A 15,964-nucleotide genomic window follows, 5' to 3' on the forward strand; every position below is an offset into this window, starting at 1 on the left:
TAACTACCCGTCTCAGGCCACCCTGGATCAACAGAGAACCGTAATGTGCTCTCTCTGCTTGGACACTGGCTGTGCTTTTCCACCACGTCTGGCCGGATGAAGAGACACAGATGTCATGGTCTGGGTAAACCACAGAGGAAGGGCATCCCAAGCTGACCCCTATCCTGGTGCACTTGCTCCGCACTGTCTGTCCGAACTGTGTCTGAGAAACACTGCCCTCATACAGTGGTTGAGCACCCTCAGCATGCGATGGCTACTGGTAGTAAATGCAGGAAGCGGTGGCTTTTGGCTGAAGTTGAAGGACATACATCTATACTGTGTGAAATGAAAATTTCCCATTGCCTCTCCTTTCGGAATCATGCACAAATCACGGGTTCTGGTGGCTTAAGTCAAAAATAAAATACTGAAATGTGGCTGGAGGGAACCAGTTCAGCTAAGTGAGAGCACTCCATTAAAACACATAACCCCTCTGCTCTAAAGAAACACGCACACCACCAATCAGCCCCGAACCCAGAAGTTCTGGAACGCAAACTTGAATGAGTTGCTGTCCTTCTCGCAGACTCTGCTCCTAATTTTGCGGATGCTTCATTGCACAGGTCTTCAGATGGGGAAGGTAAGACAGGATTACACTCTTGAGATCTTCTCCTGTTTCTCTGCAGGGTTGTATCCGTCAGGGCCAACCTTCTCTTGGTCAGCTTCTGACCTGGAAACATATTTTCACACATTAATTCATGAAAAGCGTGTTGTTGCTGTGCATGCCACTTTCTAAAGACCATAGAGTTACCTATTATCCTTGCCCTCTGGCACCTGCTTATGTATTATAAGCCAAAATTCCTCACGTCAAATTATATCAAATACGTTTTTTTGTAATCACAAGGATACACTTTATGTTCAATTGCTTGTGGACACACCTTCTGATGAACATATTCAGCTACTTTAAGTTGCACCCATTGCTGACACAGGTGCGCAAATGCACACACACACACACACACACACACACACACACACACACACAGCTTGTCTAGTCCCTGTAGAGAAGTATAAGCAGAACATATAGCACCATGCCTAATGTCAGACATGAGTTACTAGGATATAAAGTCGTCCCACTATTGATCCGTGGAGCAGTGGAACTGTGTTCTCTAGAATAATGGTGTTCCATCTAAAATGTTTGGGATGAGGTGGGGTGGTGATCATCCAACATTCTGATCTTACTAATGTTCTTGTTGCTGAATGCAATCAAATCCTCACAGCAGTGTTCCAAAATCTAGTAGAAAGCCTTCCCTGTACAGTAGACATAATTACTTAAAAAAAGGCAGGATGCACTTTTTTAAACCCTTGACTGCAGAAGAAAAAAAGTAATAAGCAGGTGTCCCAATATTTTTGTCCATATAGTGCACTTTTAAGACAGCTGAGGCATGTGGATGACCATGAGATGTTGCTGACACAGCTCGTAAAGGTTAATGGTCTATATGATTCAGTTATAAGATGGAGAGAGAGAGAGAGATCTTGTCAGTCACAGTGATGCTGACCATCGTGTGTCAGTAACTTGGTGTCCATCTCTGCTCAACATGCTTTACATTTTAGACAGCGTGACAGAGACGGATGCCCCTATTTCTATCTTACTTAGTGGAGACCTACACACAGTCTTGCACTACCTACACACAGTATTAGGCCCTTAAATATGTACAGTTTGCTGTACATATTGCATTAAAGTAATATTCCAATAATATTCTAACTTTAATTATAGTACATAGCACACTTATAAAAACAGAGGTGCTTCGATTGGTTCCTTGAGCGATACCATAAAAAAGAACCACTTTTGGTTTCATGAAGAACCATGCTTTTAATAGAGATGTATGAGAGTGAAATACCTTTTAAAGGTCTAAAGAACCTTTAAAACACTCCAAATCTATATTAAAAACATGTTTTTTTTATGGCATTGCTAAATAAACAATTTGAAGCACCTCCATATTTTAAGAGTGTGCATGATCTAATATGTCACAGGCATTGTCATAAAAAAGAACGAAAACAAAAAATAAGCATCTATTCACTATATATTTGTCGTTTGTTTTATTAATTGCAACTGAGCTTCGTCCAGGAGTGTGTTCACGTCAGCTTTACATAACTAAGCATGAGTCACTGACATTTTGTTGTCTCTGTCTGAACAGCTGTGCAGTTGTAATGTCTGGCTTTGTGATGTGGGTACTTGATGTAATATGTCAGCCTCTATCTTATTAGTTAGAAATATCAATGCACCCTGTTAGAGGTATATGTTGAAGTGGCCTGTTTGTTTAAAATGGCTTATAGTGGCTCACCATTAGAGGTTACATGAACCTCAGTACCATCTGTGACTGTACCACCTACCTTTTCCTTAAAAGACACCAACACAATGCAATGAGCAACAGCAGCCCCAATCCAGAGGCCATCACTATTGAGATCAGGGAACCTGTAAGAACAGTACAGAGTGACTGGCATTGTCTGAGTGTGTGAGTACATGGGTGTCACACACAGTATGGCATGGATGTGAAGGATGTCAAAGTATGCTTGTAAAATCAATGAATGCAGGGTTAGTTCCTTAGAAGCTGATAACACTAGTTTGCCTGTTATTATGTGTAAATCCTAGGATTACAAACTATTGAACAGGGGATGAGCACACTATCTGTAAGTGGAAAAGAGAACATTTTAAACATGGAAACATTTTAGACATATTTGGATAGTGATGTATGAACCTCATTTCTACATTAGTAATAGATAAACTGAAGTGAGCAGACTTACAATTTATATGGTTGGAAAAATACACTACCTACTCTACCTCTGGCTCTGCCTCTGATCTCCTAAACTGGGTAGAATTTGCATAAGCTGCACCAACCAATTATTACATCAATACATAACAAGTTGGATGAGTCTGGAAAAATATGTCTTTCTAGTCATAAGTAGAGCACCAAGTGTATACAGACCTACGGTCACTGTTAAGAACTGAATCATCCACAGTATAAATGGTTCAGTTCTAAATAGTAACTGTTTGTCTATAGAAACTTGGTGCTTTCTGACACTTAATCTTAGGATCTTTCATGCATGTCCTAACCTGTGTAGATTCAACATCATGCAAGATCCTAAGAGTTCTCAGGTAGCTACTGCATTTCTCAAAATAAAAGTGCATTAGCCAGCTTACAGACAGAGATCTCACCAGCTTGGCCTACATGAGACTTCAACTTACTAACTAAACCTCAGTCCTTCAGAGAATGGAAGAATATAAAGAATATTCCAGGGAAGAAGAAATGTGATTTCTGATCACAATACAGAACTTTATATGGTATTGTAAAAGTTAACCAGACAAACAACATATTTCCAGACAGGAAACGTACTATTTATTCACTTTTTATAGATTAAAAAACTGAAGTAATTTTTAAAGAAGTTAATGGTCACGTCTGGCTGCTAGGAATAAGGTGTTTGGCCATTATATCATGGATATATCAAACACATCACCAAAATACAGCTTAAAATGACAAACAGTATCATATCAGCGGAACTGTAAAGATGTATATATCTGAGCCACAAATCTTACTATAAAAGACATCTAATCTCTAATCCTGACCTAAATCCTATTTGCTACTACAGCTCTGATGACAGGCAAGGAGGAATTAATCCCCCCTAATGGAAACAACGTCAACTGAGCTCTCTCTGACTACAAAATGTAATAGGCCAGCGGTTCTCAACTCAGGTCCTGGTGGACCACCGCCCTGCACAGTTCCATGCCCCAACACACCTGGTAATTATCTAGGCCTTCATCAGCTGGGTCGAAAGGGCAGGGCAGTGGATCTAAAGTCATGAACCACTGTTATTTTGTGGCCATGTTAATACACTGATCCTTGAAATGAGCAACATATGTCCAAATGAGGTTCATAACATCCAAATGTTTACAAAGAAAACAAACAAACAAACAAACAAAAAAACTCAGAAATGATGGTGTAGTTTCTTTCTCTCAGTGCTGCATATTTTCTATAGATAACTGCTCTTAAACATCATCTTAAAAAAAACAAAAAACCTTGTATTCACTCTTACTGGGCTCACGTTATTATGTAAACTCTCATCCATTGTATTTCTATTTTTATTTTACAGGTTCTCCAAAAACTATTTCAAATGCACCGAATGTACCATATAGGTCTTCAAATTCTACGCCAAAAGATCCGAAGAACAGCAGACTCCATTTGAGCTCTGTATTACACTGTCGTTAAAAAAAATCACCATGTGTCTCTAAGAAGGCTTAACTGAATAATAGCTGGTACACTACTGACCTCACTGGGTTACGCACAGCATTCCTATTATTATCAAACCATTTATAATTTGCAAGCCAACCATCTTCATTTGTAATCTTTAAATCAACAAAAGATATGTGATTTGGACATGATTAATGTCATGATTCTCTCCTCTGAGACAGCCGCCTGTTCCAGATAAACGGTCTTCAAACATCAGTTGTTATGATCGTAACACAACCACAGTCACATCACATGTCATAATGATATGTGACGAGACAAACCCAAGGCCACTGCGGTACTATATGACTAATGATCTGACAAGTTAAGTAATGTAATAAGAATTTGATTGTACAGCATAATATCTAAAATTAGTAACAGCTACACTAACATGCTTTGGCTGGATGTTGAATTTGAAATCCTCAGCAGCTGCAGCATCACCAGAGAAAGGGACAGCTCTCTGACGCAGTTTACTGGCCTCGCGTCACTGGGCTGCCTCTTACTCATTCTTAGATAGTGTATTAGGACTATCACTGTGAATGAAGATGTTAGATCTGTAATCCAGAGTTAGAAAAAGATGTGCAGACTAGGGAAAGTCATGCACACATGCACAAAACACACAATCTGAGTGTTGCTAGGGGTGGAAAACAGTAATTGTACTTTGCCACTATACTTAATAATATATACTTATATTATTTTGGACAATATGTTCAAGTGTTACTAAAACTAAATGTGCGTGTATTCTTACTAAAACACCTTTCCAAGATAAAAATATTTTCATTTTGACATTTCATTTGTTTATTTTTTCTATTAAACCATGCAGCCACAATGATACTACGCTGTAAAAAAAAAAAAAAAAAATATATATATAGTAATCGATTACAAAGCATTTGTTCGAGTTAACTCAACTTCTAGACGAGTTTTAAGTTTAGCGTCGGAAAACATTAGTAAATGAGCTGCAGCTGAAATTGCTTAAATATTTTGTATATTAGTAGATTTTAACTGGTTTCTCACTCCCAGTTGTTTACTGTTTCTTTTTATCAGCCGGTTAGAACTCACCAATATTACATGAGAGGGGTCTTCCTATTCTCAGACCCCTTGACCATGGCGGGTGGTTTGGATGGGATACAAACTTATGGTTCTTGTGCCTCTTTATGAATGGCCAGTTACATGGTTGTGCTACTCTAGAGCTATGAAACCGTGCTCTTTGAGTATGAGGAAATCATAAGTTTAAATCCCAGGAAGGCCTCAGCGCTCCATTGTTAAAGACCTCCAGGTCTGGGAACATCATGGATTGGGGAGGGGGGTGTTTTAACCTATGGGTAAAACCCATAAAAAGTAAATTTAGGGGGAGAAATATTACAAAATACTTACGCAATTTCAGCTGAAGCTCATGTACTAACGTTTTTGAGTCAGCTCAAATCAATATGTATTGTTGACCGAACTGAGATGCAGAACTTTTGACTAAACTAAAGCCCAGTTCAGACATGGCACGGTAACCCAGAACTGTTCCAGACATTACCCAGAGGATCTGTACGTGTAAAAGCGAATGTCCGGATCTGTTGTCAGTCCGGGTAATGTCTGAGTGAGCCCATGTGTGAATTGAGCAGGATAATTCACAGTGGGTTATGTTGTGCCTTTTGCACACGTTACACAGGCATGAGACCACGGGAAATCCAGATCCAGACCTGATTCTCTGGACATTTACCGAGGTTCATATGTGACAACGGCTTAAGTTGAGTTAACTTAAACACACTGTGTAGTCAATTACTTCATAATTTTAAGTGGCCCTTTTTACAGTATAGTGTAAGACGAGTAGCCCTGAAAATACAAATAATTTTATTTCTGTTATTAATGTTTACTTTTAATATAATTAAGTCTCATTTATACAGTATGAGAGCTTTTTGTTTTTCAGCCAAGGACAATTTTGGCTTGATACTACTACTTTTACCTGAGTAAGATTGAGATACAGTACTCATTTCACTCTGTACATTAAAGTTAAGTACAGTTTCTTTGTACTTTTTCCACCCTTTATGAATTGCAACATTAAACATACCCCAGCTCATCCAAGTGAAGTCATCTTAGCAAAGACCAGAAAGAGAAGAGAAAGAGAAGAGCAATTTGAGTATTAAAGATTAAAGATATGAGAGAATGAACATTTGAGAAAAAAGATATTCTAAGTTTAAGATTGAAAAGATGAGTTAACTGGTATGTAATTTGTACAGTAAAAAGTAATACATAAACATTTACAAAACACTTGCAGTGGATTATTTTATATTCTCAAAAGATGCTCATGCACTTAACAAGTAAAACACACTTAAATATATTCAGAAAAACCGCCATTGTAAAAAACACCAGTGCAGTTTTAGTGCTTCATGTATAGCATTTATTTTACAGTTCATGATCAAGAAACTTCACATAAAAAGTGTGTCAATCCATAAAACAGTCCCTCTTTAGAGATTTCACTTTGGTCTAAACTCACGCCCAAAGCAGCCATAAACTGCAAAACACGGGAATGTTTAAAAGCTTAAGCACCACTGTTTTTCATCTTTAGCTGCCTTTTCCCATATTGCATGTCTCCGCTTTACTGTGTAATTACCATCGCAGATGTAAGCTTTTCCCAATAAAATGCAAAAATATTTCCTTGCCAGCAAAATGTCATATTCGCACTGCTGTATGTGATGTTTAAATACTCTGGCCTAGATATTTCCATGCAATGTGCACTAACGGTCAGAACAGCTACTCTATGTCCAGACTGGAATTGGAAGGTCCTGAAATTCACTTGCCACTGTACAGTGTTTACTGAGAACAAAAATGATAAGTTTCATCATAGGTGTTAACAAAAGAGGGGCAAAAGGTCATTCAGGGCCCCTATAAGTTTAGGAATGTGGGCAATGCCCCTGCAATTCTAGCTCCAAGGTCAGAAAGACCCAAGGTAATGAAACTGTTGGGCAGTCTAAAAACAACTGCAACAATTTGACACAAATTGCTGACATTTTAGTTTTAAACCATTTTAAGGTGCAGTGTTGATACGGCAACCAGAAAGACCTTGCTGTTTTCCAGAAAGTGTGTGTTCACTCGCTGGTTCTTTCCCTGCAGTGAAACCCAAATGGGGTAAAGTGTAAATGCAGTCGCAGTAAAAATGATATATTTGCGAGGTGTGTAATTTTCTGGCTACTTTCTATGTACCTAGCAACCTCAGGGCAGATACATACGCAGAAGAGTCGTCATAGCGGTAAATGGTCTTAAAAGTTATTAATAAGTACTACAAGCTGTTGGAAGATTTGTTAGATATACTATCTAGGAAGATTATTTAAATAGTTATAAAGTTTTTACACTAAGACCCTAAGACACTACTATCAAATCAATTTAGAGCTAAATAATAATTTATCTAATTTCATCATAATTGTGTATTTTACTCATAATATTATGAAAATCTTTAGTTTGAAAGACGATGGCGAATAATGAGATGAACTTAACGAGCAAGAAATAGCCTGAGCAAGAAAACAGGCGGCCGGAGAAAACAGGCGACCTGCCAAAGTTATGGCTAAACTAATGTGCACCAAATTCAATTGTCACTGCATGACTTACACTGCATGAATAAACATAATCCAGGTCGACACCCATGGGTATCATGATTATCCCTTATAAATCATCAGCATGTTCCATACATGGAAGGATTTATCTTTGACAATTTGAACAACACTAGTAAATGTAGTGTGCTATTTATCTACTTGGGAGAAATTCTTTAAGCAGCCTTGGACTGCTCTGAAGTGCTATTCTTGCATAGTATAAAATTTCTGTGCGTCTGTAGCTACATAAATATCCGGAATTCTGCTATTATTGGTGAGATTTGGTGATGTAAGAATTAACCTGAAATCTTGGCTTACTACTGTAATGTGCTCTGTAGGCTGTAATTTGGTTCTCAGTGAGGTCCTAGTCCTCAAACTCTGCAGCCTCCAGTCTGTGGTTAGAGGGGAACATGTTGTGGGCATTCTTTAGGGCAGTAAATTGGGTCTGTCCTGCCAGCTTGGTTAATGCTGAGCCACGGTATGGTGTCATGGATCTCTCTCTTTCCGTCCTGGTGGCTTTGGTCAGGGTCTGCTCCAGCTCAGCTGCCTCATCTGTAGGTCTGGTGCGCAGAAGACATCGTATGGTCTGAAGGTCCAAGTCAGATTTGCATTTTAAATAGCTCCTAAGGTTTAGCTCTGGGAAGACTGCTCTTCTCAGAGCATGTACCATCTCACCATTTGCATGATGTCTTTGCAGCTGAAAAGACACATTCTTTTCCATGGATATAAAACACAGTGCATCCTCATTTATAGTGAGCTTCCCCATATTGGAGCTTAGGTGGGTGTTCTTCAAGACTGAGAGATTCTTTTCATTGGTGCCTGGCACCTTGTTTCTCTGCTGTTGGCTCTGCTGGTGGCTCTGATTGGCCTTCCACTTCTTAGGTGCCCAGGGCTTGTGTTTGATCTTTGGCAAAAGTTGGTGGAGTTTTTCATCCGCTAAGTCTGCAAGGTCTCCCTGCAGCAGCTGTTGGATGACCAGCCTCCTCTGCAGGGGAGATGCCACTGAAAGAGTACCATGCAGCGCCCAGCCTGTACCAATCACAGGTTGTAAAGAAGGTCAGTCACTGTAACAGTGAATAGAGAGGCTTTCTTTGAGCCATGCGCCTCAGGTCAGGCAAGCAGCAGAGCTGAATGTCAGGCATTCTTTACCAGTTTGACATATTCATGCAGCTGAGAAGAACGAGTGGAAGCAGAAGGAACCATAAGCAGCAGAGGAAAGCAAGCTATGTTGGCAGATTGCTTCTTAATTTGCAGGGAAAGAAATCAAACAGAATGATGCCGATGTGTGTTGACTTTATCTCTCGTGATGACAGCAGCTTGAAGCGTTCTCTCATACTATTAAAGTCTATGGCATTTAGAGTAAACTTATGTGGTGGGCAACCACTGCCTAAAACCAGGGGTTGAAAGACAGATTTATGTCCCAAGAAGCATCTAATTAAAAAACCTCCAAACATCTGAAGGTACGGTAGTTATAATTGAAAAAGGTCATTGACAAAGATTACAAGAAAGAGCGCAGCTGGTCAGACATATAACAACGTATAAGCAGTGAGCAAGGAAAAGCCATATTGACAGCCTGTCTTTCATCAGAGACCATGCTTTATCGCCATGTCAAACCAAACATTAAATCATACAGCCATTTAGCAGGTGACATTTTACCACAAGCTTCCCGAACATAGTGAGCATGCCATATTTTACTCACCCTCCTGGAAGGACACCAACACCACTCTGTTGTCCATTAGCTGTGGCTTACGGTAGTTGCCAAGCATAGGCATTGGAGCAGACTCTTGAGCATGCGAAGAGAACAGAGCAGTGGCCAGTGCCAGGTACTGTAAACACATACCAAAAACAGAAATATAGCATTATGCTGGGACAGTTGCCACGGTTACATAGCTTTTACCTCATACTAGTTATCTCATTAGCAAGAATCTTAAAAGTTCCATATTTCTATGAAGAGCTACAACACAGACTGTTTTTATATATATATATAGCACCACACCATAAGTATTGTTTTATTCGGCAGGTTTTCGGTTCTTTTTATATTTTTTGGTTAAAGCCATTCTATTTGAGTGAAAATAAGCTGTATGCAACAGATGCAACTGGTAAATTTGACAATTCAACATGGTTCATAGAAACACAGAAACATACACAAAGACAAATAATATTAAAATCATTAACAAAGCATTAATAAACAACAATGACAAAACAAATAGTTATTGCTTTCACCCATGGATAGCAGCTGTAACTGAACAAAATTTGCTTCAAATTTCATGTCCTTCAGTCATTTTCAGCACCCTCATTGAGGAAGAGCAACCACATCTATGCTGTTAATCAACCCTTTCATGCTAGCTATGATATTCATGCTAGCAAAGCTTAGGATAACATTAGGTGTACTCAAGTCATTTCCAGCACCCTACCCTTACCCTTTCACTCATTGGAAAGCAGCCATAATTGACCAAAGGTTCTTGCTTTAATGTCTTTCCTAATCTGAAATATTATTTTTTTTTAATATAAAGTATAAAGTTTTTTTTAGGGGGGTTAAAAAAGATTTACACAAGCCCTTGCAATTGCTTTCATGTTCGACAGTGCTGAAACATACCTGTCTGAGTGAGATGGTGACGGGCTGCCTGAACACTGTCCACAGCACACTCGGGTAGCAGGGTGGTGTGGTGAGAGAGCCATCATAGCGGTAATATTCATTCAAACGAGCAGGCAGCATTTCCCGGACATTGAACGCTGGTACTTGCACTTTTTGGTCTATTATATTATAGTGAAAACAGCAGAGGATTTATTTATGTCCCACCATAAACGGTATGTACAGTGGGGAAGAAAAGTATTTAGTCAGTCACCAATTGTGCAAGTTCTCCCACTTAAAAAATGAGAGACATCATAGGTAGACCTCAACTATGAGAGACAAAATGAGAAAAAAAATCTGAAAATCACATTGTCTGATTTTTAAAGAATTTATTTGCAAATAATGGTGGAAAATAAGTATTTGGTCACCTACAAACAAGCAAGATGTCTGGCTGTCACAGACCTGTAACAACTGCTTTAAGAGGCTTCTCTGTCCTCCACTCATTACCTGTATTAATGGCACCTGTTTAAACTTGTTAACAGTATAAAAGACACCTGCCCACAACCTCAAACAGTCACACTCAAAACTCCACTATGGTGAAGACCAAAGAGCTGTCGAAGGACACCAGAAACAAAATTGTAGACCTGCACCAGGCTGGGAAGACTGAATCTGCAATAGGCAAGCAGCTTGGTGTAAAGAAATCTACTGTGGGAGCAATAATCAGAAAATGGAAGACCTACAAGACCACTGCTAATCTCCCTCGATCAGGGGCTCCATGCAAGATCTCAGCCCGTAGGGTCAAAATCATCACAAGAACGGTGAGCAAAAATCCAAGAACCACACGGGGGGACCTAGCATGACAATGATCCCAAGCACACTGCCAGGGCAACAAAGGAGTGGCTTCATAAGAAGCATTTCAAGGTCCTGGAGCGGCCTAGCCGGTCTCCAGATCTCAACCCCATAGAAAACCTTTGGAGGGAGTTGAAAGTCTGTGTTGCCTGCCGACAGCCCCAAAACATCACTGCTCTAGACGAGATCTGCATGGAGGAATGGGCCAACATACCAGCAATGCTTTGTGCCAACCTTGTGAAGACTTACAGAAAACATTTGACCTGTCATTGCCAACAAAGGATATATAACAAAGTATTGAGATTAACTTTTGTTATTGACCAAATACTTATTTTCCACCATTATTTGATTCTCATTTTGTCTCTCATAGTTGAGGTCTACCTATGATGTCAATTACAGTCCTCTCTCATCTTTTTAAGTGGGAGAACTTGCACAATTGGTGACTGACTAAATACTTTTTCCCCACTGTAGTATAACACTGACAGAGCAATGCATTTAATTAGCACTAAATACTGCCATTTTTTTACTTATTACTTACCTTTATATTTAATGCCATTGACATATTTGAGGAACCTCTCAAAAACAGGGTTGAACTCGCCTACCTATGTTTTCAAAGAAATAAACGTTTTTTTTTACATAAAAAATGAATACTTGAAAACTCACTTGATTTAAGACTTGAAAAGACTACTTATTTTACTTAATTTTCAAATATCCTGAAATATGACATCACCTCAATGAAAACACCCAGCACAGCAAGACCGTCAGACTTGTCCAGGGCCATGGAGATGTTGGGATACTTGCCAGAGTTGAAATGTACAACATGCATCTTAGAAGACCAGAAAAGAGGTGGTTTATATAGCAGTCATTTGCCACATGTGCACATGTTGCCAATTGAATGTGTTTAAATGCATAAATAATTTTAAATATATAATCTCAGTAGAACAGCATTTCCAATGGAATGGTGCACTATCGAACAAATATACATGATCCTACATCACCATGCCCAATGCCAAGCATGGGCTACAGGGGTATAAAGCTATGCAGCATTGGGCTACAGGGGTATAAAGCTACTCAGCATTGGGCTACAGGGGTATAAAGCTCCACAGCATTGGGCTACAGGGATATAAAGCTACTCAGCATTGGGCTACAGGGGTATAAAGCTCCACAGCATTGGGCTACAGGGGTATAAAGCTATGCAGCATTGGGCTGCAGGGGTATAAAGCTATGCAGCATTGGGCTGTAGAGAACTGGAACGGTGTTCTCAGGAGTGATGGAGCTCCATTCCTTACCACTGGGATGAGTTGGAGTGCTGTTTGTGATCCAGACTGAATCATCCAACATCAGCACCTGACCTCACTAATGCTCTTGGGACTGAATACAAACAAACAATGTTTCAACATCTACTGTAAATTTTAGAGAGACAGTAACTGTACCAAAAGGGGGCAGGCTCCTTTTTAATACCCTTGATTTTGCTTATAAAATGTATTTTCCCGCTATTACATTCTCTCCTTGACTTTCCTTTCTGGCATGTGATCGTCAGCATGCCGATGTGTGGGTGATAATTGATTTGAAAGAGGCAGGTGGGTGTTATTTTGCCACTAGAAAAAAAAGAACTTGTGAAGGCCGCCACAAGTACCACAATGAGCAGAGAGCTGAAACCAACATAAACAAAGGACAGGATCCCCAAAGAACCAAGAAAACCAACCAGCATTTGAAACGATGGACTAGTGGCCTGAAAAGCAGAAAAGGCTTGCTTATAAAGTTGTGTATGGATTGTGTCAGCAAAGGCAAATTCTTTGATGCAAACACAAAACCATGTACTGGAATATAGACATTGCCTACACCCAGTATATTTATAGACTGGGTGTAGGCTATGGGAAAATGGGGGACAATTTCTCTACTTCGGGGAAGTGCTCATTTGAACATGATTCTCCCCTTTCAAAGCGGAATGTCTTCTAGAGCTACCAGAATTTGTGGTCATGAAGACAGAGAAAAAAGAGGGAAGAAAATGCCTCTGTCCTTAATGTGTCTAGAGAGAAACGCACATCAAACCACAGGATGCCCCGACTTCTCCTTGGGAAGAGAAGCAATGAACCCATAAAGAAAGATCACAGTCTGCACTATCCTGTCGCACACACACACCAGCACTCACTCTGTCTTTAAGGCCTTTAGTCCCTCTGAGCTTAGAAGTGGATCCTCTTTTCAAGCCAGAGCCTGTCTCCATATTGAGATTATTAGCATGTCAATCATCCGAGCTTAAGGATAGTAATTAAAGCTTTTTTATCTTTCATTTAAACAGTTCGGCCAATTTAATGTATTTTATTGGATTCATTTATTATATTTACTATCTGTGTTGCAATTCACCAGCACAGTTCTGCATCATCCATATAAAGTTCAATATTCGGTCGAGGCCTCTGAACAGCCATATACAAAGCTTATACAAAGTTTTTAAACTTATAAAATATCATACACAATGGTTCAGCGGACTACTGCGCTGAATCCTGGGTCATGCTGCCTGCCATCAGCAGCTGGAGCCAGAGAGAGTACAATTGGCCTTGCTCTCTTTCTTTCTCCACACATCATTTCAGCACGAATGCTTTCCTCCAAGCGCACTGGTTGTTCGGTGACTTTGTATCCATGGCAGTTTGAAAACAAGCGGTGGCTGGTTGTGCATGTGTCGGAGAAGGCATGTGGTAGTCCTCACCCTTTCAGTGTGGGGTAACATTACTTGGGGGGAGATTACTAAGTGGGTTAAGTAATTGGCTATCTAAAAATTGAGAAGAAAACAAAATTGATTACCAAAAACTGATTACCTTTATTATTCCAAACTACTTGCTAATTTATGCAAGTTTACACTGTTCTTAAATAAAAAAAGACCTAAATATCTGTATATCTCAATATATCTTTAACATAAATTTATCCTTGTTCAAATTTACCATTTTTGCAGTGTAGACTGATTCTCAAACATGACTTTAGTAACTATATGTAACTATATTACAGTGCAGACAAAGACATGACGCTCTTAATGACACTCTTGTACACACCACTCAGCTACAAAAGTAAATATACGGTTTAGTTTTTTTCTTCAATGTTTCCAATGCCCCAATGTTCTCAAATATTATTAGCATAGTTCGGTTTGCATAGCACTGGCAGTGAAGTGTACACATTTGTCTATTCATATTCAGTGGCACGGTTCAGTACAACAGGGTAGGCCAAAAGTCTTTGCCAGACCATACAGTGTGATTTTAAGGGACATCCGAGGTGTAATTCACTTACACAAGTGCAGTTCGGAAGAATGGTTGACAAGAACGCAGTACATCAAATTGTATATAAAAAATATTTAGACATGCAAGTGCCTGTTTCTTCAGCCTTAAATTGCTGTGAGCCTAAAATCAGCCTAGTCTCTTGGTGGAACATAAGGATGGGTTGCGATGGTATCCAAGCCACAAGACCAAACACCCAAATAAGCACCCAATTATGAAATCTAAATGCGTTATAAGCACAATCTGCCGCTACCGAAGGATGTATGGTTCGAAAAGTATGCCAACAATTTAAAACTCAGCTGTTTCCTTTTCCAAATCCTCTATGTGAGCATCAAAAATGTAGTGTTTGTGGGTGTGTGTGTGTGCATCTGAGTGTGTGAGAGAAAGAGAGAGTGAGAGAAAGAGACAGTGAGAAAGAGAGAGAGAAATAGAGAGAGAGAGAGAGAGAGAGAGAGAGAGAGAGAGCGAGAGCACAGAATCTCACCTCAGCTGCAAACTGCTTGCCATTGACAGTGTGTTCAGAGCCAGCTAGCACATTTGGGGAGCCCCAATGGAAGTGAAGCTGAGCTGCTGAATAGCGATGGGGCAGGCCAGACAGATGCATATGGGATGGCAAAGTCAGCTGCACTGTGAACACAAACCACACACATAAAGCCAAAATGAAATAAAACCCTTTATAGTCTGATGGCTTAATAGTCCCCCCTGAGAGTAATGGAAAAACCGAGTTCACCTCCTTCAGTGAAATCTTAACCCTTACATTTACATTTAGGGCATTTAGCAGACAGTGTACTCCAGGGTGTTTTGTGAGAATTTCCCCACTGCGGGACTAATAAAGGACTATCTTATCTTATCTTACACACAGATAACGTATCCTGATTCTAGTGCAAAAAGTCTAAAGATGCACCCAGAAACAAGAGTCAGTGCTAGTATTTAAATACATACAAAAAGTGTATAAAATTCAATTTAAAGTGATGAATATTTATTCTGTATCTGACAACATAATGGTATTCAGCAGTTTAAACAGCCATGGGAAGTTCATTCTACCATCTTAGTTTCAGTACAGAGAAGCGTCTTGAGGTTTGTCTTTAATGAGGGATGGCAGGACAAGGCGAGCCACACTTGAGGCTTAAATGGGTCTTGTTGTGTGGTGTGAAATATAACCATTGCCATCAAGTAGGCAGATGATTGTACATTTTTGGATTTGTAGACAGTTTCAGGGCTTTAAATCACATGAGGGCAGTTCCGGAAAATAATTTGAGAAAGAGCAGCAATGTTGTAATATGGTGAAGTTCAAATGCAAAGGCATCAAGAGGCTGTCCGATTCATCAGTTAACATTAACATTTAACGCTCCTTTCCAGACCGATAGATTACCAAGGTTTTTTTTTTCCACATGGGAGAACGTTGGGGTTATGGACCAGATGAGCCACATCATGCTCACATAAAAGAAATATCAT

The 15,964-nt window shown here is 39.6% G+C and overlaps 1 protein-coding gene across 1 annotated transcript in view; it reads right to left on the reverse strand.

Moving 5' to 3' along the window:
• Window positions 1-6,628: 6,628 nt before the first annotated feature.
• ca12 (carbonic anhydrase XII) overlaps window positions 6,629-15,964 on the reverse strand; it is a 28,333-nt gene continuing 18,997 nt past the window's right edge. The window contains exons 6-11 of the mRNA XM_072673385.1: window positions 14,994-15,136; window positions 11,977-12,072; window positions 11,785-11,848; window positions 10,422-10,579; window positions 9,525-9,651; window positions 6,629-8,854 (exon numbers count right to left, since the gene is read on the reverse strand). Of these exons, the coding sequence (XP_072529486.1) occupies window positions 8,190-8,854; window positions 9,525-9,651; window positions 10,422-10,579; window positions 11,785-11,848; window positions 11,977-12,072; window positions 14,994-15,136 (1,253 nt within the window). The 3' untranslated portion in view covers window positions 6,629-8,189. The remainder of the gene's footprint in view (window positions 8,855-9,524; window positions 9,652-10,421; window positions 10,580-11,784; window positions 11,849-11,976; window positions 12,073-14,993; window positions 15,137-15,964) is intronic.

This window comes from Salminus brasiliensis, chromosome 2 (genome assembly GCF_030463535.1).
Source record: "Salminus brasiliensis chromosome 2, fSalBra1.hap2, whole genome shotgun sequence".
Taxonomy (NCBI): Eukaryota; Metazoa; Chordata; class Actinopteri; order Characiformes; family Bryconidae; genus Salminus; species Salminus brasiliensis.